Raw genomic sequence first — 27817 nt, 5'->3', positions numbered from 1 at the left:
TCAAGACCCATCTGGGCCTTGTCCATGCGTGAGGGTTTGAACACTCGAGTCCGCGTGAGATCCAGACCCAATTACCACGGCATTGTCTGCACGCCATGTCTGAAACAGCTCTTGGTACATCTGTGCAGTCTGTGCATGTTGAACTGGGAAGTTCTTTCTGTTTGTGTGATTTTATAGTTTGAAATTTATATCATTATGTCTGCTTGGTGGTGGTGACAGATGTCGATCAGCTTTGTAGGGATATAAAGGAGTAGAGGCCCTTTTTGGTGGGCTTATCTGCAAAAGCCTGCTGTCAGTAATCCTCTGTGGTGTAGCTTGGGCACACACACTTGTATGTCAGGTTCTCTGCCAAACTACATACATGGGAAATTAAAAGACAAACGTGATGAACATTATTCTGACATCAATAGCCCAATTATTGCTTCACCATGCCTAGCGATGGGAAAGTGGGGTCTTCTTTGTGGACACTATGTGTGTACTATGGGGTTCTTCTGTGTGACACTATGTGTGCACCCTGACTTTTAGGCTCTCGGCTGGCACTACCATAAATGCAGCCAATGGACACTACCCCAAGACTGCGCGTAGCCTACATTTTCCTCTAGGTTGGTTGTGAAAAGCGTAAACGCTATTCTATTGGTCGTCCGTCTTCGATTGACTTTCAACTCAGCCAATAGTGGCACAATAGGCGGGACACAAAGATCGTTCGGGCAGGCTCGTGGACCGAAGCGATTCGAAAAATGTAACTGGTTAAAAGACGAAAAGGCGTTGGAAGCTAGTCAGTCTTAACAACCTGGGTTAAGTAAACCGAAAATCATTCTTATAGGGTGAGAAACAGCTCGTTATATTCGCAGCGAGATATGGATACACGCAAAGCTACCGAATGAAACAATAGTCCATGCTGTGTTCCTTTCACAAAGTAAATGTCATTACATTTTGATGGGAAAAGCTAAAGCTAGATGGCTAATAGCTAAAGCTAGGTGGTTAGGTATGCTATCAAAGCTAGCTAGCTTTTCAGTAAGTTAGCTTGCTAACAACCCAGATGCGCTGGTTACCAGACATTAACACTACTAAGTTAATGTTAGCTTAATGACTAAACATGCTATGTGTTTTGGTCTGACAAGATTTAATACAGAAGGTTGGTACGGACTGATACAAAATCTACATCATACCATCACAGGCGATCGGAAGAGCAATTCCTGTTTCTTTTGGACGACATAACGTGAGAAGAATTGGTGAGAACATAAACGTTAATGTACAGTTACTGTAACGTTGACAGTATCTAACATTGCTGTGCTAAGTTAGTGACAACGTTAAGGTTAAATAACTTACGTTGCATGAATCTACTCCCTTAACTGGCTGGTGTGCACTTTATCTTTAACGTTACCTGTCAGTTCAACCGAGATGGCTATTACTTGACCAATGTTATAACGTTAACGCTAGAATCTATATCGTTAGCAAACTATCGTTAGCGTACACTATATTCACTGGCCACAGTGTATGAGCGGTGGCTAGCTGCTAACGTTAATAGTGCACTGTTACCTAGCCTTATGGCCTTAACGTTAATAAAGCAGGATGGCAGGTTAACTGATTATGTATAGCTATATAATGTTATCTGTGAATCTAGCTGGTAAATTAGGGACCTGTTGTCGACTTGTTTGGTCGTAAACAAATAAGCGATATGAAATTGTTGAAACGGCGTTAACGTTAGCCGGTTATCTCCATAACGTTACAGAGAACGTCACACTGTCGTGAAATTCTAAAATGTTTCGCTATCTTGATTAACCTTAACGTTAACGTTTATGGTGATTAACTGTCCTGTTGTAAGGTAACGTTAATGACTGATATCTAACGTTAAGTCTAATTATAAAACTAACAAGAGCACATGAAAGGGAAACTGGTCAGCACCGGTAACTGAAATTACTCGTAAACGTATTGATTTTTTGTTAACGTTACAGTATAAATTGCACGTAGCACAACCTGTCAACTAAGTGGTTGACGTTTGTAGGCTACTGATAACGTTAGTTGTCAAGCAATGATTTTGGTTAACGATCATGTTAATACACCCTGGTTTGCAGTAACCGCTAACGTTTCCAGTCCAAATACTGATGCGATGCATCAATTCGGTAACGCAACATTGATCTCTAACTGGAGTTGCCTTGCCCACCCTGGGCCAAGTGACACATCGGTCTTCTCCACAAGGATTGTCGAGGTGGGAACGCAACCCTGTGAGGGAGACGGATCAAGGAAATCCGAGGATTCGTCTTGTGGCCTTATGAAATATGTAGCCGCAACGAAAACACACCCTAAATTAATAGACCGTCTAGTTCATACCAAGCAGATGATGTATGCTCATTCACTGGGAACTATAATTCTATTGGATAATTAATACGAATACGACATGTATGTATATACTCGCTTAACGTTAACATACAGTTTGAAACGTTTAGTTTGTGGAGTAGTTGCACTTATCTGTATAGCATTCGTTGGAGACAAACACTAGACATTTTCATCGAAGTGTCAAGAGATAATCTGAGTCTTTACGAACAGAAGCGGTCACGGAATGTATGCTTTGGGTGAAGTTGGAGCTAACGTGGTCATCAGTGTGCTCTCTTCGTAGTCTACGTGGTAACGGTAGAGAGGTTTAGTCAAGCGTATGCTATAGCCGTAATGGTTTTGTTTGTAACAGTTAGCACAGCGAACGTTTCCAGACCTCATCAAACTTTTCGGAGACGAAATTTAGAAGCGGTGCTTTGGCTTTATAGTTATGTGACGGCAACATATCTTAGTATTGCATGAAAACGTTGTAACGTCTGCACTGTATTAAATCGTACATATATAGAGCATGATGAGATTGGATTGCCCTTTAATGGCTTCAGAGCTGTAGTTAACATTACGCCACGGTAGTTTTGGGACAGTTTTGATATGTTTTCAGGCTCAGTGGTGTAGTTAACTGTTCAGAGTCAAGAGTAAGCATCACCGTGTAATTTGTGTGATGAAAACATAATTTACTCACTTACAATAATTCATGACACATCAGGGGTTCTCTGTCAGATGTCTCTGTACATGTAGAATATGGAATGATGGATAACATACAAGGCAGTGGGTGGCAGGAGAGGGTTGAAACCACTTTGATGTACTATTATTTTATAAGCAATTTTGCTTTTCATTTGCCACACCATCCTACTTCTGAATAACACACTACAGTCTTAACATATTCCAATGCAACTTAATGCCATGTTTTGTTAGCCAAGTTTGTGAAGATCACGATTTAAGTTGGGGTGAAAATATTAGTCTTGGCCAATGTTATGGAATTCAGAAAAAGCTATGAAAAAGAAAGTTAACTCTGTGATTTAGAGATAGTGATATGTATATCAGCAATTTGTCCAGGGCACTGACTAATATGTAAAATAGTGAAGCTGCAATGTGTCCATGCCTGTGTCAGTGTCACTCATTAAAATATGGGGCCAAGATGTAACAATGGAATAACACAATAGAATGTTGGATTCTTGTGGCAAAGACATGTAATGTACACAGATGTTATAGGTGGGACAGAGTGAACTAAAGCATTGAATTGTGAACAAGAGATTCATGAACCCCAGAAGTAATGGTGGCGTAAGGATAAGGAGGTGACCTAATATTCAATTTTTATGGATGATAATTGTAATACATTTAAGTTATTGAAAAGGTATTGTAGTAGTACTGAAACTATATCAGCTAGGCCTGTTGATGCTGAAATTCTCTCTATTTACAGAGACTGGTTGGAAATATTTGCAAATAATCCTTCTATTTAAGAATTTAACACATTTTGTGATTGTTTTATTGTTCTGATATATTGAACTGTTGAAATTTTTTATCTGTGGAATATTCTTGATAGTGCATCAAAGTGTTGTCCCGCATGCTGAAAGTCCAGGCAGTGAGGCTGTGCTCAGTCTTCAGCAGTCTCTTAAAATATCCTATGAATTTTCATCCCTCTACAGTCTGATCTTTGCCAGCCTCTTGGGGTGTAACCTCGGGGTCTTCAAACAGGCTCACCAGGCTTATTGTTGTGTCAGTCTTAGAAGATCTGTGATGGTCCGGTTCAACAACATCAGAGTCAGAAGTGCATTCAGGGCCTCCGTAGTGGCTTGTCTTGACTGCAAGATTGTATCGGTCACAATGTTGCCTAACTCAGCCTACTAGCTCTAAAGCCATAGTGTTATGAGATAAGTTTATGTTGTGAAACAATTTTGGTTTATGGCTATCGTTTAGGTGTCCTTCCTATTCATTAACATGAACATGATGACTGACTAAATAAATGACTATGATGTTTAATAAACCATTGTAGGCATACAAGTTATCATTATATCACATCACATCAATTAAGTGTTTTCTGTAGGCTAGACTACTGTGTGACATGCTTTACACTAGGCTACAGCATATACATCAACAATAGGCTATCAACACGTTTGCAGTATCACTGTTGTAGAAATCACATACAAGAAGGCATCCTCTTGATTGTTTGTACATTTTTGCACATTACAACATAAGGAAGCAGCATGAGGAAACTTGTAGTTTTTCTGCCTTATTTTCTAACTACTTTTACGAGTCTGCAGTATCACTGAGTACAGCTGTTACAAGAGGGTCTGGCGTCCCTTTGTTATGATGCACTTCCTGTGCGGTCATTCGTCTCTAAATGACTTAACTCCCTCTCAACAAATGGTCTCATTTTGTTAGAATTTCTTGAGACAGTACAAGTATTTTCAGCAACTGCTCACGCATAGTTCAACCTGCAATTAATATGCAGACTTTTTTTTCTTTCTGAATTTCATGTTGAAAAACGAGGAGGGAGAGTCTGCCAGGATAGGCCAATGTGTGTGAGCGGAGGGGGTTTACAGCAACAAATTATCATGGTTGAGGACGAAAAAAATCAGATGACGTGATACTGTATCTTCAGTATCTTCTAGATGTCATCCAAAGCGTTGGATGTTAATCTGGATGTTAATCTGCACTCCACAATAACTTGATTCTCCAGCAACGTTCACGTCTAACAATTCAATACAAAATGCAGCCTGATTATTCACAGTAAACATTCCAAATGGGGATGTCCAGAGATATTGCCACTCATGGAATACCTCTCCTCCAACCTGATATTAATAGTTTGACCGGACTTAACTGAAGTATAAAACAGCACATTGTTATTGTATGTAATATATAATTTATTAGTAGGCTATTTAATGCTGTTGGAATGGGGGGAATTGTGAATAGTTTTGCTGCAGGTCAATTGTAGGTGTGTGCCCCTAAATTTTCCGCTTGTGCTTCTAAACCTGTGGTGATCATGCATTAGGTAGCCTGGAAATCCAGACCCAAATCTGAAAGACTCGAGGGGCGGCACCAAGCATGCATCTGAAAACTCACTGCACGCAATTGGATAACACTACGACCAATGTTTACTGACTGATATCGGACTTCGATGTTTAGTGATCACAGGCTACATGATCATAAGATGTCAACAAGCAGCGACATACAGTAGCCCTAGTAGTTCTACTCCACTTTAAAAAAAATACTAGAACTATTTACTGCACATAGACTAGGGCTATGCCTAGCACATACATGGGCAACATACGCAAGGGCCACGCCCGATGGGCTTTCCCCTGACCGCCCGCGTAAAGGTCCGTGGAAAGAACAATAGTCAAGAGCCTAGCATAGAGATAATGCCGCATAAATCAATGCTATTTGTGCGCCCATACATTTGTGCATGGATGCATACGATGTAAACACCCTTACTGATGTGCTGGTGAATAGAATTTATGCTTCAAGGCGTCGACACAATGCAGTTGCCTTTAAGTCGGCGTAAACCTTTCAAAGTTTTGTGTCTCTTATGTTCAAATTAAGCCACCACATAAAAGGTTGTCAGAACGAACTCCTGCGGTTTGTTGGCGTCTACGGGCGTTAATTTCAAAACGTTACTGGCAGATAGACAGTTTACATTCGGATAACCCGTCACTGTAACCAAAATATGTCTGAGTGTATTTGCAAAGCTTATGTTAGCGAACTAATATGATGCTACTACCCACAGGTTGCTTGAAGCAGCCGGCTCAACACACAGGGCTTAGTTGACCAATCACAGTTTTGTGCATAAAGTTAAAAGCAAAAACATAGCCTACATTTTTAAAATAGTTTTCTTTGTGCATGTTGATTAACTAATGACAGCCTACTATTGTCTGCTCCACAGCGTATAATTTATGGCATTATAATTACACTGGCATTATAGTTTGATACTGCAGCTGAAGTTGATTACATTTCTATATTAACATGTTCTATTAAAGAAAAGATAGAAAATAACTATTTGTGTGTGCTGTAAAATGGTTAGAAGAAATGAAATCGGAATCGGCTAAAATCGGTATCGGCAGGTGAAACTCTGAAAAATCGGAACCGGCCCAAAAATGGCAATCGGTGCATCTCTAGTCGTAACATTAATTCATCGTTAAGTTAGAATGAACTTTCTTCCCAGAACTGTAGCTTTTCTCACTTCTGCTATCCAGCATTGGCAGACACACAAAAAAAACAGGATAGCCCGTTTCAAATGAAAAGCCCCCCTAACTGCAAATATGGCAATGCATGATGTTATTAAAACAAAATATAGAAAAATAAAACTGAACAAAAAATAAAGTAGACACTAATATTCTTACATTTTCTTTCCTGTAAAAGTTGTTGCATTAGCATGTTTGTAAGGCTGCAGTGTAATGTTAGGCTGCATTATGTCTAAGTTGTTAAGTACAGGACTGTGCCCAAATTTTCGTTTTTGCTCCTACATTTGCTAACTTGGGTGCAAGTGAAAAGAAAAGTTAGTGTAGAGCCCTGCACTTTCTTTCTATGCCCATCCTGTGATCGGTAATCGGCATTGATATACTGATTTCAGTGATCGGTAATCGGTTATTGGCCAAACACTCTGATCGAAGCATCCCTGGCATGTCCAAAACAGAATTCACTTACACAGCTGTTCTTTATAATTCTATATATAGTAGCAAAGGCAAAGCATTAAACAGCCTGTTCTTAACATAAATAATTTTTTCTATATAACATATGATGAGCAAAGGCAAAGCTCACTGTTTAAAAAGGCCTGCAGCCAGCGACGGAAACTGAGGGGTATTTCACAACACCAAGATAAGGGATTAAGCTGGGATTTTTTGTTTAGCCTGGATTTTTTAAGACTTGACTTGGTTTCACAAAAGAGATGGCACATAAATTGCCACAGGGATTTATTCTCTGCACCTAGCCTGGTCCCGACCAGGCTAACAGCCAGGCTTAGTTAATTCTAATGTCAATTATGTTGTTTTATTGGTTCAGCCAGCTGTCATTCCAATCAGATCTCCATGTGAATTTTTAAGAGCTTTATTTCATTTATACTATTTGCTATGTAGCCTATTTACTCGCAAAACAGAACAGATTGTCTGCCTAATACCATATGGTTATTTTAATTAGGGTAGCCTTAATTATTAACACACTCGTTGTTTTCTTCTTTTGTTGATAGATGTTTAATGAATAGCCTTCATTGATTGGAGGTGGAGGGACATTTTTTTGAAGGTGTTTTCAACTAATTCGGTTATAAAGACAATATAAAGGTGTATATATAGTCATACTATGTGCATCTTTGCAGTGGCAAGCGCCGTCTTAATGGGACAAGGAAGCGCTCACATGTGGACGCATACGTAAATTTGCATTCAGTTGGTCTACCACACCTACTCCTTGTTTTACAGAAATAGCCATAATTCCTCATTCAAAAAAGGAAAACTTTACTTCATTGTTAGTCTATATCAAAAGCGGTTGTTCACTTTGTGTGAATGACGCTATTTTTCACGTCTTTTTTATTCCAACTGTGAGTTCTTTGGAGAAACGAGAACGTGCATGTATCCTGAATTACTTACACCGGGCTTGTCCTCTGGAAAGTGGAAGCAGCCTGTCACCCAAACAAAAACAAAACACTGTGTGGGGTTTCTCTGGGAATGGGAATGTGAGCAACTTCTCTGGTCAGTTTTGTTTGCAATCTTCAGTGTAATTTTACTACCTTTACTTTTAAGCTCTTATCTTGGTCATTGTAAGGGCCATCTATGCTATGATGTGATATTAAAATGAAAATCATACCCCCAGAGTGTGGCACTGTAGCTGCCTGGCTGCTATAGCTGTAGCAACTCAAGCTAGGTAGCACTGATTTTCTTCTTTTTTCTCTCTCTCTCTCGTATCGACACTATTCGTGACCTCGAGAAGCAGAGATCTATGTGAAAAATCGCCAAAGTTCTCCTTCAACGCTTTGTAGTTTCAAATCCCAGAGGGGTATTTCACAAAACTTAGATAAGGGATTAAGCTGGGATTTTTCTGGATATCCTGGGTGAATTTAGCCTTGACTGTTTCAAAAAAGAGATGGCCCTAATTTACTATAGGGATTTATTCTGTGCAGCTAGCCTGGTCCCGACCAGGGGTCTATTTCTCAAAAGCATAGTTGCTAACTATGATAGCAACTACTTAAGATTCACTTAACATTTAAGATTCATATTGTCTCACATCAAATTTTTAGTCTTGGAAAATTAAGAAATAAGAGCATATTTGTAAGCTCTTATACTAAAATGTGACCAAAATATGACCTAATTTTTTGCTAATTTTATGCTTCTACGTTGAATCGTTGTGCCGTCGAAGCGCACCTCCAAAAATATCTAACCTCACATCGAGGCGACGCAGACCGTAAAGGACTGTGATTGGTTGACTCACCCTGTGTGTTAATTAGGTTTGCAAATATCCTGGAATTTTGGAATTTGCAACCTGGGTCCCTGCAGGCACTTGAACCCAATTGTGGCATGGATGCTGCAACCACTTGCAGCTGTCGTATGTTAATGGAATATGCGTTGCAGATTTAGATGATTCGGCGCTCGACATGTTCTTAGAAAAGTTATGTCCGGAAACGGCTAATAAATTTAAATTCATTGACATTCTGAATTTCATTTACTGCTATGAAATTAAAAACATGCACTGACTTCACTGAAGCTCTGTATATTGGTATTGCTGTCCGTAACCTCATGAATGACTTAAGCTACTGTACTACTGACTTGTTTAATGAGGTCAAATAACAGCTCTGCTCTGTGAGTAGTTCTGCTCTCATTTTGTTTCCCCTAAGTTCTGTCCATCATGCAATCTCCCTCTCTGACTGTCTGTAGGGCTATGTGGTGTAGTATAGCTATAACCTCTAGCCTAACACCAACATGGGTTTAACTAGAGTTTAGTCATAATCAATGTGGCCTTAAACCTTCAATTTCACTATATCATCAGTCTTAAATAGTGCTAGATTGCTCATCATCCTACTCTTAATTTTTGTGAAAAGGCTTTGCCATGAGGCCATACTGACAACATAAATACCATTCTGGCAACGGGTTTTATTTTCTTAGGCAGTCATATATGTTTGGATTACTTTCATACCTTGTGAATATATGTTTTTACATTTAAAAAAGTGGGCCTACACAAAAATGTAGAAATGCTATGGCGTATGGTATTTGCTCTTTTTGCTTCAGTTCCTGGGGCTCCTCTGCCAAGTATGCCCACCCCAACCCCCTTTCCCTTCTCTGCCACTGAACTGATCTTGATTCGCTGACCTCACATAACTTGGCTAATCAAGAGTATTACTTTAGACAGGCCTGATTTCAAACAGCTGTGCCTTGAGCATGGATAGGGGTCAGAGTTCTTAATTAAGCAAATAGATAAATAAACAATAACTTAAGAACAATCTTTGACTCGCAATCACTAGTGCATCCTTAGTTTTGATAAATGGTCCATTGCAATTGTGCATTTACTGTTTTATTTATTTATTTATCAGATGCTTTTGTCCAAAGTGGTTTGTAAAGTGTGTTTGCACCCAGCGGAAAACATTTTTGTCAAGTTTTGAAGTAGCCTTATTCCATATTTTTATATAACCTACTTATCTAGGATATATGTAACTGTCCTGTTCATTGTTAGCTTGTTTGAGCACTAATTGCTTTTCTCTCTCTCTACAGGAGTGCCTGTCAGCAACACGACGCCTCAGTCACGGAAGAGCGTGTGTTTTCTCAGGCAGGCTGCAGTGTCCTCACAACTCCAACTGTTGGACCTGTTGGACTTATCTCCCATTTAAGGGATTAGCTCCATCTCTCTCACACACTCTTACTAACACACGGACACTCGCCAGGTCCCTAAAGCACCGGGAATCCTAAGTGCTCCCCACATTCCCACAATTTTGAGCCACGGGAAGGAGGTGTCGGAATGGCTCGGGGTGTTCTCCCAGAAGTGTATCTTATCAAGCTGATTACATAACCCTACTCCCCGCGACTTGTCCCCCCACCTTCTAAGAGACAACAGCTGGGCTTGACCTAAACACCAAGAGGAAATCCTCAACCACACCCCAGAGGACTGGCTGTGTGCCACCTTTTGTTTTGTTTGTTTTTTTTGTTTGTTTGTTTTTAACCAAATTCAATCTGCCATCTGTCTCTATTGTGAAAAAAAAAACTCCTCAGCTTACTCCACGTTTGGGGACAGTGTGTGTCTGTGTGTGCATTGAGAGAGCTCTCTGTGAGGAAAGAGTGCGTTTGTCACTGAGGGTAGTGGCTGGAGGCTGCCGCCCCTTCCTTTGCCTTCCTCTCTGCCGTCTGCAGCGCAAGCTATCCTAACCTGTGGGCTCAGCAGGTGTCTGCCCCCTGTGAAGGCTGAATGGGCATTGAGGATCTGTCAGGGCACCTGTGGTTCTCTGCAGAACTCTGGGGCCCTTGCCCACCACATGCGTCCCCCCCTGTGAGAGCAGCTGCTGTGGGGTTTGTTTAGTAGTCACTGCCCTGCCTGTTGGATTGGGGAATGAGTCATCTTCGGACAAGCAGAACTTGGGATCGATCCAGAAGCGAGCTAAAGGTTTCCGGGCCACTTACTTTATTGGGAGACTGAGTGGTGCTTTTTAAATCTGATTTTCATGTGTACAGATGGATAACCACCTCAACTGCTGGACCAGTTGTTGGGCCAGTTGTCATTTTTTGAGTGACTGAGCCTTGTTTTATTTTTATTTTATTTTTTTTATTTTTTTCTTACTTGTAGAAGGACTGGAGTGAAAAGCCCATCCCTGAACAACCAAAGTCATCCATCCTGTTTGTATCTCTCTTTATCTATCTCTCTTTCTTTTCTTTTCTTTGCTCCCCCTCTTCGTCCTTATATCCATCTCCATTTCACTTTGTCTTTCGTGTACCAAACGTGTTACTGACGGTCAAAGCCCCATAACTACATAGGCCACGTGCTGCTGATAGCGCCACAGAAGTCTAGCGTTAGCTTTTGTTTTATCAGCTCCACCAGTTTGGGTCACCCTCTACCTCTGCTCATCTTGGTACTGTAACACTGTCACACAGCAGAACCAAATCAACTTGCTCAATATTTGTCACTCTAGGTGTGACGCTGACAATTAAGTTGTTCCATCTTACTTGCTGATTGGCATAGATTTACTAGAACTTGGAGACCTACTTCCTTGAAAGGAAGAGTGACTCCATCCAGAATTTAGGCCTATGTGATTTTTCTTACTGACGTTTTGCCTGGGTGTATCAGTTGTTTTCATTGTTTTATTTTTAAAACCAAATATTCTAATTTAAGCCATATGGCAAATCTATATTGATGAATTGCCGTTGCACTATTCTTTTATCACTAAGCCTTTTTTTGCTTTTATCTTGCATTATTTAGTGCATTTGTCACCAAAAAAATCAGTTTGTGTCAAGTATATCAGCCATTAAAGCAGCTCCACTATCTTCCACTTATCCTCTGATCAACTCCCTGTAAAGCTGTACATTTCAAAAGACAAATCCAATATCTAGCTAATCCAAGGAGAAGTGCTGCCTCATACAACTCATACATGTTTGGGGCATTTTTATTTTTCAAGTAAGTGCCCGGACCACAACTTTGATATTTAAAGAGGAGAAAGTCGCCCTCCCCTCTATATTCCTCTTCATTTTCTGCTTCTTTCCACCCAGTCGTCCTGTCTCTTGACCATGCTAAAGCCCCCGAGCCGATGTAGAGGGAGACGTGTTGTGCTCCTTCTCTAACCATTTTGGATTCTCTTTTCCCTACGCCTTGTGTTCTCCCTCTTCATCGCTTTCCAGTCCACTTGCACACCCTCTGTGTGAGTGAGTGTTTGTGTGTGTGTGTGTTTGCGGCTGTGTTGCTGTTCAGCCGGGTGTAGGTGATGGCGGGTGGCAGTAAGAGTGGAGGGGGTGTGGCCGGCCCCTCTCCCCCGCCACACGCCTCGGTTCCACACCGACCCTTCCGGCCGAGCCGCTATGTCCCCGTCTCCGCGGCGACTGCCTTCCTGGTGGGATCGACCACACTCTTCTTCTGCTTTACGTGAGTACCAGTAGCAGCTGTCCTCTCACAGACAAGCGTGCAGTTAGGCCAGTCACAAACAGTGTGACTATAATCACCATTTTGTAATCAACACAGTTACATGCACATAGCACTTGAAAGTGAGATGGTAAAAACACAGGTAATTCTGGCTGTTGTTTAAAATTATGTCAATGCATAGGATAACATGTTTATTGCTGGTCATTGAATATTGGATTATGTTGGCCATGGGAGAAAATTGCTGACTTTTCTCAAAATTGTGCCTGGACTAAAGCAGCGATAGCCTGACACTACAAAATCTCATAAATTGCCTTGCCCTTACATTAACAGGCACAACATAATTGTAAGTGGTGTTTATTTATTCTTGTTTTTCTTTACATTTCTTTCTTTGTCTACCAGGAATCTAGTCTGGCTTGACTGACTTTTTTGAGTAGATTCCGCATCACTTGGTTAAAATACATCCATACAGCATATGTGTGTTGCACTTCAGCTACAAGCCGCAATAGACCACACAAATGCATGAACACATTTCCCAGTGCAACAAACACACACACACAAACAAACTCTCCCTCACAACAGTAACTGCAGAGCCAGTCCATAGTGCTCATGCAGGCACAATTTGACACTTTCCCATCTCTGTTTCTCTCTCCATTTGTTCCTGTTGATCTGTCACATCTCATTTATCCTCCAGATTAAGTGCTGAAAAAAGGAGGAAAATAGGCCAACATCTGTCACCGAAGCGAAAAAAAAAATCTCATTCTCTGCCCTCCCTATTTTGCTTTCTCTGTATTGTCCACCTCTGTTGTCCATAGACTCTCTCTTTGCATTATGTTTTAGAATTACCATTTTTTTTGCAATCTGTTAACATACATAGTTTTTTCTCATAATGCTTCATTTTGCATGGGAGTGGGGTCCTTCAACTGTGTTGTCCCAAGAGCACATTAACATCCTGAGACCAGGCCTCTCTTCAGGAATATAGCGCCGCCTCTGTATTTGCGCCATGGTCTCCCCTCTCCCTTTGGGGTGAGTGTGAGGAGGTCTGGCGCTGGTTGGTGTTGGCCAACTAGTCTGTGCCCCCCAAGCTTTGCCCTCTGCCCAGAACAGAGCCGAAAAATGTGGGTCACGGGCCCGCTCCCATGTGACTGGCCCATTTCCTTAAACCGGTTGCCGAACTGTGACCTGGCTGCGTTAGAGGCCTCTCTCCCAGAGACAAACCTACCTGTCAGTCAGACTCTGGTTCAGCTGTTCATGTCATCATGAGCTGAGATCCAACAGGCTGATCTCTCTGTGTTGTGTGGAAAGGGCCATGCTTGTCAGTCTCAACTGCCCTCCCTTCCCTCTCTCTGTCTCCCGGTCAGGTGTCCATGGCTGTCGGAAAAGTTCTCTGTTGCAGTACCCATTTATAATGGAGTCATCTTCCTCTTTGTGCTGGCCAACTTCTGCATGGCCACCTTCATGGACCCTGGCATCTTTCCCAGAGGTAGTCAGTCACCACTACTTGTTTATCTGTTAATTTGTTTTTTTCTGTGTACATTGTGAGTTTCTTTCTGGACTGGTTGAGATATATTGAAATATATTTTGTCTTTTGTCTTTAGAGTGGAGTGATGTTTTGTCTGTAATGCGTTCTTCTCTTAATGTTCACATGGTCAGTGGGTGGAATAAGGGAAGAATGTCCTTTTTGTTTGTGTGTAGCTGAGGAGGACGAGGACAAGGAGGATGATTTCCGGGCTCCCCTCTACAAAACAGTTGAGATTCGGGGGATTCAGGTGCGCATGAAGTGGTGCTCCACCTGCCGTTTCTACAGGCCCCCACGCTGCTCTCATTGCTCCGTCTGTGACAACTGTGTGGAGGTAAACACACACACACACACAAACACAAACATGATGCTTTGAACCTGTGGCCAACAGATTATCACACTCACAGGCACCCAGACCTGGATTTACTGCAATGGATTTAAAATACACGCACATATGCCACACTCTCACAGATAAGCACAAATGTGAGATATAAAATAGAGATAGATAGAATGATAGATATATCTATCTAGATAGCATTAAACCTGAGTAAAAGTCTTTTTCTGGATTTTACCCCTCTGTGGTAAGTGAACAGCACACAGTGAGTAGTGAACACACACAAACCCATAGTGGGTAGCCACTACTGTGATGCCCAGGGGGCAGTTGGGGGTTTGGTGTCTTACTCAAGGGATGTGGACACTGCAGAGCGGTGTTCAACCACTCCTCCACCCACATTTTTCCCACCAGTCAGGAATCGAACTAGCCACCCTCGGCCACAAGTCTGATTCCCTAAGCAGTAGGCCACGGCCATCCCAGAAAAGACAAACCGTCTCTTTCCACTCCCCACTGCTTTTTGCACTCTCTCAGTCTTTCTGTTCCTCTCCTCTAGAATCAATCAGGCAGACCACAGAGTGCCATCTGACTTGAATTGATCACTTGAAATAATTTAGTCTCCCATCTCACATTCCAGTCACTTTGCCTTTTCTTCCTTGCATCAGCAGCACTTACCCTAACATAGCTAGGCATCGACCCTATACTGTACATCAGCAGTCACACAAGCAGGGGCACACACAAGCAAGAGTTTTGTCTATTGCAGAGTCCCTCTGTAGTAAATATGTTATGTGGTAACGATAGCAGGGAGGTTTCTTTTCTGACATGTTCACAATGCAAGGTTGTTAGAGGCTAAAACAGGAAGTTGTTTTATGGCACATTCCTTTGGCAAAGTTCAGCTGCTCCTGCGTTCTTTGTCTGCCGTTTTCATGACCCTATTGTGAGGACATGATGGTAGGTAAGGCAAATAATTGCCGTGTGTGTTGTTTACAGGACTTTGACCACCACTGCCCATGGGTGAATAACTGCATTGGGCGCAGGAACTACCGGTATTTCTTCCTGTTCCTGCTGTCGCTTACCACACACATCATGGGCGTGTTTGGCTTCGGCCTGCTCTTCATCCTTTACCACACACAGGAGCTCGACCAAGCGCACTCCGCCGTCACGTATCCTTCCTGGGCCTTTGCCTCAAGCTGTGGGAGGGAGGGAAGGAGTGCTGGATCTGTGTTACTGTGAAAAAGAATGGCAGATGAATTTGGGCAGGAAGGGAGCATGAATGGTTTCTCTTGCATGCTGTGTGTGTGTGCTGTGTGTGTGTGTGTGTGTGTGTGTGTGTGTGTAAGAGAGTGTGAATGAGCTGGAGAGTTATGCTGTCATACTAACAGCAGGTGTGTATGTGTGCACGCATCCCACACTCACAGTTCTGTGTCCTTGACTCTTCCTGCTCCAGTATGGCAGTCATGTGTGTGGCAGGGCTGTTCTTCATCCCGGTGGCTGGCCTCACCGGCTTCCACATCGTACTGGTGGCACGGGGAAGGACCACTAATGAGCAGGTACATGCACGGGAGTCACTTGTTCGTAAAGAAAGGCATGTTCTTTTGTTTTGTTTTGTGCTTTCTTTGTGTTGTTTTTTCTTTTCTTTTTCTGTTAAGAGAAGGTCAAGTCAACTTAGTGTGTCTTTATCCTACGGCTAGGGTTGTTTGTGAATCCATTAGAATGTATAGCCAACAAAGCTGTGCAAATATTGAGGTCAATGGTGACATTACTTTGGTCGGACACGTTTAGCATGTGGTTCTAGGCAGCCTGGGATGGGCCTGTGTGACTGTTTTCCTGTACTTACTTGCCACACGGTGTAATAGGGTGTTGCGAGCCATGTGTTCCACAGGGTCCTCCGACACACTTTCTGTGTCACCACTCCTACATGTCCTGCCCAGCTGGACGTCTGCATCTCACGACTGGCCTGGCTCTCTGCCCTGGGCACGTCTGCGCCGTCACTGTTTGTGGTGTTGTGTTAGAATGTCTGATCTTGTTTGTGTGAGAGTGTGTGTGTGTGTGTTTCTGTGGGGCGAAATGTTAATCTTCCTAGAACAGATTTATAATCCGGGACAAATATGAGGCCCCACACCAAGCAGCGTGCTCTAGGATAAACAGACAGGGATTGTAATCTAATAAAAGACGAGGTCATCATCTTCTCCTATGCTGTTTTGATGGGTTTCTCTCCCTAACCCATCATCAGTAGTATCATGTTCAGTGGTAAACATGCTTTTTACCCACTGGGATACTTAACCGCTTATCCCAAAATACAAAGATCTCACACAAGATGGTAGTTTCATGGTTTGTTTTTCATTTTGCTATTTGATTATTTCGTTTGTTATATTATTTTACTTTAATTTCTTCTGTTGCTTTCTTTTTTTTATCTGAGTTTCATTTCTATTTTTACCTCAGTATTTTTGTATTACAATAAAAGTGTATGAAGTGTTTTGTTATTAGTGTATTATTAATGAATACTATGAGTACTATGCACTACTGTGCTCCCATCAGATCTCCCAAAGCAATCCAGCTTACTCACACACTCCCTCCCTCTTTCTCTCCCCCTCTCCCTCTTTCTCTCCCCCACTCCCCCTCTCTTCCTCTGTGTCTGTCCCTGTAGGTAACTGGGAAGTTTAGAGGGGGTGTAAACCCTTTCACTAACGGCTGCTGGAGGAACGTTTCACATGTGCTCTGCAGCTCCCAGGCCCCAAGGTTGGTTGTCACACACACACACACACACACACACACACACACGACACATGACACACATCCATGTTCGATCTGTGTTTATGGCTGCCCTTCCTTCTCCTCAGGTACCTGGGCAGGAAGAGAAAGTCTCTGGCAGTAGCTGTACAACCACCCTTCCTCCGGCCACAGCTCTCGGACTCGCAGCTCACTGCCAAGGTGCTCGATAACGGTATCTTAGGCGACATGCACCGGGTAAGGAGCCTCAAGTACCCTGTGTATAGCTGAGTAAAGTCCATTAGAGAACCTGGATCAGGTCTCTGCCAAACCACAATTTTCTTCTCTTTCTCTCTCTCTCTCTCTCTCCCCCTCTCTCTGTGTCTGTCTGTCTCACTATCTCTCTATTTGTTTTTCTCTCAGTCTAAGAGTAGTTTGGAGATGATGGAGAGTCAGTCAGCTGATGCTGAGCCACCACCTCCCCCCAAACCAGAGCTACGCTACCCTGGTCTCTCCAGAGGGCCCGGTAGCCACAGTGAAGGTACACACACACACACACACACACACACACACACACACACATATGCACATATGCAATCACACATGTAAAGCCTTTAAGTGACTCCTCAGCGTGGTGGCGTCACTCCCACCCTGCAGCATACTGACTGCTCTCTCTGCTCTGTCCTCAGAGAGCAGCCTGTTGAATAAAGCTCCCCCCACGCCCACCATGTACAAGTACAGACCTGCCTACAGCAGCCCAGGAAAGAACCACACCGCCCTCACCCACGCCTATGCCAACCAGGTACGCTTGCTCCGCTGCACAGCGAGCGCTGAATCTGACAAGGGAGGAGTGAGCTGTGTTCATGTCTGTGCATAACATGTTTTTATATGTGTAAGTAAATATTCTCTGTATTTCCATTGCCATACTTGACTGAGCCATTTTTGTCCTGACTGCATGTGCATGCAATTCTTGAATTTAATTTCTTTTGATTAATTTCATTCCAGTGCATCTACCATTCATTTAATTTCTTTTTAATTCTCTTTTTTTGATCACTCAGTGGCTTTCAGTTGATCAGTATCAGTAAGTTGTCATTGGACTCATTTTTTTTTTGTCATTTTCTGTGTTGTCTCCTTATTAGCTTGTGTGTGTCTAAGTGTGTCAGTGTGTGTACTGCCTTACTGTATTTTCCTCAGTAGCATTTCATGTAGCTTTTTAGTAAATCTGCTCTGTGAAAAGACAGTAACTGATATGTACTAGGAAGTGGTGCCATTCTGGTTAATGTTTTCAAATCCATCAGAAATTGATTTTGGGAAAATATTGTCAATTTCAATTCTCCTGTCTCAGTTTCTGATGCGATTACTTCTCCACCTTCTCAAGGGGAACTGTTTTGTAGGGCTATTCCATCAGAATAACAGTAGAATTTAATGACATTTTGACTCCTACCACATTATTCTCTCTCTCTCTCTCTCTCTCTCTCTCTCTCTCTCTCTCTCTCTCTCTCTCTCTCTGATTTCCACTGCTTCTCAGCCTGCTCATAGCTGTGCCTCCCTCTTAGCTTTTATCACGTCCACCCACCCACACGCCACCCTGCTGTAGTGAATCTGCTTTCACCACCCCTCAGTAGACACTGCAGATGCCAGCCTCCGCGTGCGCCTCAGTAGACACTGCAGATGGCAGCCTCCGCGTGCGCTGCCTAGGCCCCTCAGTAGACACTGCAGATGCCAGCCTCCGCATGCGCTGCCTAGGCCCCTCAGTAGACACTGCAGATGCCAGCCTCCGCATGCGCTGCCTAGGCCCCTCAGTAGACACTGCAGATGGCAGCCTCCGCGTGCGCTGCCTAAGCCCCTCAGTAGACACTGCAGATGCCAGCCTCCGCGTGCGCTGCCACCCCTCAGTAGACACTGCAGATGGCAGCCTCCGCGTGCGCTGCCTAGGCCCCTCAGTAGACACTGCAGATGCCAGCCTCCGCGTGCGCTGCCTAGGCCCCTCAGTAGACACTGCAGATGGCAGCCTCCGCGTGCGCTGCCTAGGCCCCCTTTTACTCTCTCCTCCCAGCACAGCAGATCTGTCAGTCACCCTAAAGAGATTACATTTTTCCTTTTGCTCATATTAACTTTAATGGTTTCAGTCTGGTGCGTGTGTGTATGTGTGTGTGGGGTGTGGTGGAGGATGGGTACTTCCATGCCATTACCTCTTATTGTTTGAGTGATAACACATGGTGACCCCAGGCCATCTGTCCACTTGGGAAAAGTTGAAGAGGGAGGGGATGGGATTGGGTGGGTACACTAGGTATTATGGCAGACACTTGCTAAGCTAGCGGACGGGCAGGTTGTTTGTGCTGCCTACCACTGGATTACAGGTGCATAATACCAATGCGCTGCTGCAGCGCTTACGCCTCCGGGTGCCTCTGGAGGGGGGGGGGGGGGCTGTTTCTGCTGCACCACAGGAGGATTAAGTGAGCGGCTCAGGGCCATCTAGTCTGGCCCAACATGTGTGCCACGTGGCCACCAGCTACACAGGTTACACAGTAATTATCCTTTGCTAGTGTTGTGTCTGAAGTGTTCCCGGCAGGGAAATTAAAAAATGTTCACATGAGCATTTCACATAATCCCTGCCCCTCTCGGCGTAATCATCATTATGGCCTTTCATGTTTAGAACTACTCCTGATACCCTTCCCCTGTCATTGTGCTCCAGAAACCCTCTGTAGTGTACGCCTAGACTGCCCTGCTGTTTCTTCTGGCCACTTTGCTGTCAATGGGGAGGGATGGGTCATCCTGGTGTGGGTTTGAGGCTTCAAAGCGCTGTGCTGTATCTGCACTTGTTAATGTTGTTACAGCTTCTACATTAGGAAGGTGTGTGTTATGCTAATTTTGTCTCTGTTATGTTTATTCCCCTCTCTGTGTTTCTGCTTGTCTGTCTGTCTCTTCCTCTCCATCTTTCAGATGAGTCGTGGGGACAGTCTGAAGGAGTCATCTTCCCTGTTGCAGTCGAGCCAGCAGCCGGGCTACCGCTCCGAGCCCAGCCTGGACGGTGGGGTAGGGGAGCGGGGCGGAGGCTCTGAGAGGTCAGTGGGCTCTGGTGGGGGGGCAGCGGGCCCGGGCATCCCTGGGTACTCCCTTGGCGGGCGCTCGTACCCCTCGTTCTCGGACGCCACGGCACTGTCGGGTGGTGGCGGCGGGCCTTCTCGCTCTTCGTCCAGCGTGCGCTCGGGCCAGGCGGGCGCTGGCGTGGCCTCCGAGGCCACCACCTCCGCCAGCTACAAGAGCCTGGCCAATCAGACGCCACCGGTGCCGCTCAACGGCAGCCTGTCGTACGATAGCCTCCTCACGCCCTCTGAGAGCCCTGACCTGGAACCGAGCAGCACAGCGCCGGCCAGCTCGGCCGCCGCGTCGGAGCTGTCGCCGGGCCGCCCACGCACACCCGTGGCCCTGGGCTACAGCTCGCCGTACCTGTCAGCGCAGATCGCACAGCAGCGGGAGGTGGAGCTGCACCAGCCGTCGGGGCTGCTGGGCTCTCCGCACCGCGCCGCCTACCTGCGCGCTGCCGCTTCCTCCTCTTCCTCCAGCAGTCCCCCGCCTCACGCCCCCCTGTCCCTGGACCCGCACCCCCACCACCACGCTCATCACCACCACCACTCGCACCACCACCCCCCGCCTGCGGCCCTGCCGTCTTCCACCTCCTCCAACGCTGCCTCATCTGCCTCCTCGTCCGCTGGCCCTCACCACCACCACCACCACCACCACCACCACCACCATCACGGCCAGCGCGCCCCCCGCTTCTCACGCCCCCCGCTGCTGTCTGATTCGGGCCCTCCCCCCGCCTACCCCTACCGCACACGCTCCACCGAGGCCCCCCCCAGCACCCACCCACCCCGCTCGCCTCACCCCCCGCCGCTGGGCAAGTCCCTGTCCTACTCCAGCGCAGCGGCCGCCGAAATGCAGTACCGCATGGTGCGCAAGGCCTCTGCCTCGGCTGGCGGCGTCGGGGCCGGAGGCGGCATGGGGGGCATCCAGGCTCCGAAGTGAGTAATCACAGCAACCAATGCTCAACCCGACCCCTCCCCCCCCCCACCCACCCAACCCCGACCCACCTCTCTCTCACACACAGAGCCCCCACCCCCTCCTACCCCTCTCCCCCGTCTGCAGAACGCCTCTCTTCTTCTCCGTTGAAAGCCCGCTGCCTCCTCTTCCCCCTCCTTCCGCCTTCCTTCTCTTCCCACTACTACTACTACTGCTACTACTACCTACCTCCTCCCAGACTCCTGTGAGTTGTTTTGATTTCATCTCTTCTCCACTGCTTGATCCACCTGTTTGTTTGTTTGTTTGTTTGTTTGTTTGTTTGTTTGTTTGTTTTCTGATTGCATTTCAATTGAATTCACCTGACTGCCTCAGTTCTGCCCTCTGCTGTCTGTACTGGATGTAGCTGCATCGTGTATTAAACTCCTCTGTTTTTTTTATTTATTTATTTATTTACTGGAGATTTGTCAAGAGTATTTAGTCAGCTTACCCCCATTGAAGCAAATTTGAGGGCAGGTAGCATTGTCCTGGTCCCTCAACGAGCTGAGTGGGGAATTGACCGATCCCAAGCCCCGTCCCCCTTTACTATGTCACAATGAGGACTTCGGAGGACCTCGTTCAACCTCGGTCAATTTTCTAGTGTCATTCTGTATGGCAATGCGCCAGTTATGCTATGCTTCTTTAATTAAATAACTAAAGAGCTCAAAAAGGTTCAAATAATATATTAATAATAAAAATATATTATATTATATGCCTGGGGTAGGCTACTTGTAGAAGTGACATCCGATACCCTGACCGTGTGAAACGTTAACCACACATAACTTTGCATTGAGTCTATAGGATAGGCTGCTACTTTTCAGTAAGGCCATCCTTAAAAATATTTTTGTTTGCAGTAACAGCCAAAAAAAATTAAAAATGATTCGATAGGTAGGTCAATATTTTTTTTTTTTTCAAGATTCAAAGTAAAAAAAAAGTACAATTTGGTCATGGTGATTATTAGGAATGAATTTACACAAATGTGCATATCATTGGCAGTAACTGACTGGGTCTTCAACCCGTGCACCTTCAGGCGCACCATTGCAAACCTCATTCTGATGCAGGTTATATAGACCAGCCTTTCTCAAACTTCTTTGACCTGAGGCCCGGTCATGGCAGACTTTGGGGTCATAGGGCTCATCTACATGTACCCAGAAAGAAGGCTACAAGCTCTTGGCCCGCGTTATATTGAAATTTGACTATAGGCCTACAATACTCAATGCTATACAGTGTATTATACAGTCTGCTCTGTTTCTAAGGAAGTTCCAAAAACAACGTCGTTCTATTAAGTTTCGTTAAATAAATAAATAGCCTTCCAACAGGTTGAAGCGGAGCTTTGATACCAACGTTATCGATTAGTTTCAGTTTCTCTCCGCATGAGCGGCGCATTGAATGAATGCTCATGCCACCACTTAATTGTAGGGCTCCATGTTTAATGACATCGATAGCAGAAGCGTTTGTTTTATTTTTTCGTCGATCAGCGGTTTCTTGATCAACTGCGCAGCAAATTATCAAATGAAGCACCGGGCCAAATTTCCTCCCGACTCCAGCGGACCAGCAGTCTCCATGTTGCGGACCCATATTTTGAGAAATGCTAAATAGACCACAACCAATTTCTATACTCCGACCACGGTCACCGTTAGACTAGGGGAGAAGGGATGAGAAAAGATCTGGCCACAGTTTTTCCAGAACTTCATGCCAAGTAAAAGCATTATCAGTTTGTGTGAATGAAACTGGCGTAGGCCATAGTGTGACATCGCGTAAAACCAATGGTGTAGAGATGGCCGCCACAGGGTTTTATTTAAGTGAATACGTTTGCATGTAGGCAATTTATATTCACAATACTTGGGCCTACTAAAAGAAATATTATTTTATTGCATTTGTATTGGTTGTTTAGAGTAAAAAAAACAATCGGTCGGTATTAACATGAAGTTTACAACCCGGCAAGTCGATTAGGACTAAAAGGGGAAAAAATAAATATTTGGGTGGTTCTAAATTGACAGGGTCGGTCGGGTTCACGGCAAGCGAAAATATTTTTAAGGATGGCCTAAAGAAATCTGAAGTTGTACGAAAATGTTCCCTTTAAAAACTTCTTTGTCCATTGTCATTTCAAAAACTGTTGAAATGACAATGGACAACATAAGCCTACGCAAAAAATTACACTTAACCTACCTTGCAGGAACTGAACTCGCACTCTCATGGCACATACGATTGGAAGTCTGACGCGCTAACAAATAGGCCTAGGCTACACCTTCAATTACATATCTCTTCATCACACAACAAGAATAGCCTACTTTAAGCACAGGCTACCTTGCCATGTTTAACATGGGATAGAAGACTGTTCACAGAAAAAAGCTAACGATAGTTTTTTCCACAAACGCAACCAACTGCGTTGCATTATCTTGATGGCTGAACGAGAGATAATGTCTTCTAAAGATCCAATCATATGCCGATTCAAAACTATGCCTTGCTGTATAGGCTATGCAGTCTCGAAATCACCAATATTAGGCCTACTACATTGCCCACATTTAAATTTAGTATAAGCGGGCACTGATGGAGTCTAGTGCAAGACATCACATCTGCAATGTTGCTCTTGATAGCGTCTGCCTGCCATGCAGATAATTATGTCGTGTGTGGTATGGGTTTAAACTCGGATAGAGTGGTTTATTTTCAATACACTTGTATATCATGTTTATTTCAACTCTTCCGTCTAAAGCAGCCATTTAAAATAATAAGTATCGGCCTACCGAAGCGAGGCTATCTCTCCACCTCCCCAACATGAGCTGCTTAACAGGCTAACCACTCTCCCAAGTTGCATGGGAACTTGGATCTGAGCAGCACTTGGTTCCGTCTTCAATTAATCCTTGAAATATGGTTAGATTTTGTTATGGACACGTCAACACAATATATTCGCACAGACCTGTTTATTGAATCGGAGTCACATCTGCAGCAAATAAGGTAAACTACCTGCTCGTGATAACATGTTAATTGTTTATCCCCAGTTTTGCATCCCATGAAGATCCGTGACACCGGATTGATTTGTCCTCAATTTATGGTGTTCCAACTTGTTGATAACAGCGGACATTGTGAATGTGTCCTTCCGCATACTGAAGGCCTTTCTGGCCTCTGTTTTTTGAATATATCAATATTACTTGACGCCCAGAAATCCAGCATACACTGTTTCAACTCGGCTAAATGGGGGTGCTGCGTCCCCATGTTGGAACACGTGTTCTCACACTTTCCTGCAAACTTGTCCGACAGCAACAGTAACTATGGGACTGACAATGGGAGGTGGGGCTTGGGATTGGTCAATTGCCATAGGACTTCATGTCACCATAACCTAACAAACCAGTGCTGGAAAGAAATCTGTTAAAGCAGAGTATCATGTTCAAATTGGTGAAGTAGCGTGTTATCGCAAAATGAATTGTTCATATGCAAACTTACCATTGGAATGTGTTTGCGTTCACAGACGTATTCAGATTTGCCAGTGAACAAATTATTGAACAAATTACTGACTCTTGATCTCAGGACAAATTTCATTCAGTCATACATTCACCTGTTTACTGTATATGCTTGGTCATTGCCTTTGTGGGAATGTTGCTTTCTGTGCTACATCTGTAAATAATTGAATGTGTTCATGTAGAGCATGGTGTGGTGGGCTAGTTTCCTAGATCAGATAACTCGTCGACTGGGAATCAGGGGCCGTATTCACAAAGAATTTTAAGGCTAAAAGTAGCTCCTAAGTGGCGAATTTAGGAGGAACTCCTAAAAATAATGGGCGTGTCACTCCTAACTTTAGGACTTCTATTTTTTTTCACTAAAAGTAATTCACGAAGCATTTTAGACCTAAAAGTAGCACCTAAGTCTGGGACAGCTTAAAAGAAGTCGAGAGGACTCCTAACTTACTAAGACCTATTCACAAACAGCTTTTTGTGGCATTTCATGGTGCGATGTTTTGAAATCATTGCCTATCGCGCAACAGGAGATTATCGTGAGGGAACAATTTTGCATTCATAAAGGGATGCAATTCATACCAACAACAACCAAAACTACTCATTGTTAACATTAAATGTTAACAAAAAATGTTAATAAAAATTAAATGTAACGTTTCATTGTGAATCAAATTAAAATGTTCTCCTCTTTGCAAACGTAGGCATAGCCTATGGTGACAGATTAATTTAATAATGTTGCAAAGATACTGCATCAATCCGTAGGCCTATGTTTCATTAGGCTACAAGGCTATTTGTTTTGCCTTACTCTTTATTCATTTAGGCTAGGCCTTTTTATTCAGTTATTCATCATCTTCCGTCCTCCGCACTACTTCTGTAGCGCACGCATTCTCAGACCTGTCACTCATCATAGTAAGGGAGGTGTTTGGAATCATTCCCGCGTTACAATCATCAGCCAGTCAAGGTGGTCACTTCAGGGAAGCTCGTGCATGAGTAATGACGTCATCCATAGCAACGAAGACTCACTCTTAGTTTAGGAGTTGTCATTTTTCCTTACTAAGATTAAGTCTGAAAGGCTTTGTGAATAACTTTTAAGAGAAAACTCCTCGCTAAAATCTTTTTAGTGCGATTTAGGAGTACTCCTAGTGGTAAGATAAAAGGCTTTGTGAATACCTGAGCTATAATTTGAAAAAAAGGCTTTATCTCAATATGGGAGAGTTGTCCTTTAGTGTGTTTTATCCAGTGTGTTCTTTTAGGATGCTGTTGCTGTTTTTGAATTTATCTGGATGTCTCTCAACAGTCTCCAGCTCACTTATTCTTTATTTCCATGTGCTTTCCTAGGGACGAAATTCAAATGAAGTCCTACAGCCGAACTAATGGCCAGCCCAAATCATCCCTCTCCCAATCACCTGCCTCTTCGACCCCCTCCTCACCCTCCCATCCAATCAGTGTCTCCACCCGCCCTGGACAGGCCTATCCCAGCACAGCTGCCACTCAGAGTCCCGCCCACAAGCCCGGGGGCGGGGTAAAGAAAGTGACTGGTGTTGGTGGAACCACTTATGAGATTTCAGTCTGAGTGACTTGAGTGACTATGTTCCTCAGCCAGCATCAAGAACAGACTCCCTGGAGCTGCTGGAACTGTAGTGAAACTCTAATGTTAGGGGAGGGGTGGGACACAAGGATGACAGTTGGTGGACAAAAATAACCACACTTCTAGAGGAGGCCATAACTTCTCTGAATGACTTCTATCACCCTCCTCCAATCTCCCAACCCCTTCCCCAAATCCCTCACGCTGCTGTGGACTCGATCTCACCTTTCCAATGTTGTTTTCCAAAGGAGGACTTTCCACAACCAAAATGGCTGGGTTTTGCCAGCTCAGACTGTCAGCTGGAGTGTAATAATGACTAATGTTTGATGCGCCGACACTGGGAGCCAATCACAGATCGTTAGAGGCGGGTCTCCTTCATCTGTCCTCCAATGAGGTGTGACTGCTTTGACTGGGTTGCCTTTCTTAAACATTCTACAAGAAACAAAAAAAGAAGATTCCTTTAATATGTGTAAAATGACTCCTCGTCTGGTCTGTACAAAAAGAATTGGTTTGGGGAGGGGTTGTTGTTTTTTGCTCCCTTGGTTTTCCACCAGTTACATGGGGACTTACTGGCATGCTATAGCCATTTAGGACCACTGTGATACTGGCTACTTGCCATGATGCCTCTGTGTATTGACCAATCAGTAGTGGATGAACAGAAGAGCAAGGGCACACTATTTGCATTGAGCTTTGAGATGGAACAGCCAATGTCTGCTAGTGTTTTTTGGGGCAGTTGCCTGGTGAATCAAGGAGAAATATTGTTTTATTTTATTTAATTTTTAAATGTTATTTTATATGAATTTATATAAAGCTATTGATAAGATCAATATTTCCTCTTTTTTTTTTTTTTTACAACGGCTGATATGAGATTTTAATCAGCACCGGATTTTTAGCTAATCAAAAAAAAAAAAAAAAAAAAAAAAAAAAAAAAAAAACAGACCTTTGTTTAATGGACTGGACCTTTCTGTCATTTACAGAAGGTGAGCATGTTGCCTCAATCTAACAAAGGGTTTGAACACAGATCTAGATTTCAGCCAATGGGGGGGATTTCACCCTGGTGATTGATATGTAGCATTTTCATGCATTTGATACAGAAACCCATGCTGATGTTGGGTTGTATTTCCTGGATTCGGTTGTATACGTTTTGGTCTGCGCCTTGAAAGTATGCAACTTGTCTTTTCCCCTTCCCTCATTTTGCTTTTTATCTGCTGTCTCTCCTGTTGCCTTGTAGTCTTACTAGTCAGTTGGTATTCAGCAGCTTACTACACATGCTTGCATCGCCAAGCCATAGAGAGACAAGAGAACCATATTAGCCAGTCCTGATTGGTTATGGTTAGACCACTGTAAAATACATTCTCATTTGGACTTTGAGAATACATTCTCAAACGGACTTTGAAATCAGTTTGAGGGAGTAGTTTTCTTTTTTTAATTTAAGCTCTTTTTTATTTTCTCACAGTGATTTGCAGGCATTACGCAGGGCGCTATAGATCTATCCAACAATCGATAGAAAATACAGGATTTGGCGTCCACAAAGTTGGACCTTGTGCACATTGCCCCTTGAGATATCCAGGTGTTTGGACAGGTAATATGTGGCCAGTGGATGCACCTGCCAGACAAGATGGTGAAGAGAGTAGTCTGCAGGAAGGCAGGAACATGGCAAATATGGGAGGGAAGTATACTGTATAGCTCAGTGTGGGTGGATGTGTGTGTATGTGCGTGTGTGGTTGAGAATTGGTAATAAAAAATACTGTTTATAAAATGTTAATTGTTGCCTTTTGACTTGGTTATTGTCAAGAAATTCCATTGTC

General features: G+C 43.8%; 1 protein-coding gene across 6 annotated transcripts; it reads left to right on the top strand.

Moving 5' to 3' along the window:
* The first annotated feature begins 716 nt into the window (after positions 1–716).
* zdhhc5a (zinc finger DHHC-type palmitoyltransferase 5a) lies at positions 717–27774 on the top strand. 6 transcript variants are annotated; one of them, XM_048241195.1, is made up of 13 exons: positions 717–824; positions 1122–1232; positions 10017–12366; positions 13722–13843; positions 14056–14213; positions 15201–15373; positions 15658–15760; positions 16858–16949; positions 17051–17177; positions 17343–17460; positions 17609–17721; positions 19863–20941; positions 25763–27774. In XM_048241195.1, the coding sequence occupies exons 3-13, from the start codon at positions 12209–12211 to the stop codon at positions 25995–25997; spliced, it is 2478 nt and encodes an 825-aa protein (XP_048097152.1). In that variant the 5' UTR covers positions 717–824; positions 1122–1232; positions 10017–12208; the 3' UTR covers positions 25998–27774. The 6 variants fall into 6 exon arrangements, with proteins under 6 accessions (XP_048097152.1, XP_048097145.1, XP_048097138.1 ...); XM_048241188.1 differs by having other exon boundaries at positions 731–1232; positions 10017–10899; positions 11080–12366; XM_048241202.1 differs by having other exon boundaries at positions 765–824; positions 1178–1232.
* The last annotated feature ends 43 nt before the right edge of the window (positions 27775–27817 follow it).

This window comes from Alosa alosa, chromosome 1 (genome assembly GCF_017589495.1).
Source record: "Alosa alosa isolate M-15738 ecotype Scorff River chromosome 1, AALO_Geno_1.1, whole genome shotgun sequence".
Taxonomy (NCBI): Eukaryota; Metazoa; Chordata; class Actinopteri; order Clupeiformes; family Clupeidae; genus Alosa; species Alosa alosa.
The sequence above is the reverse complement of the archived record's forward strand: the minus strand, read 5'-3'. Positions and strand labels throughout refer to the sequence as shown.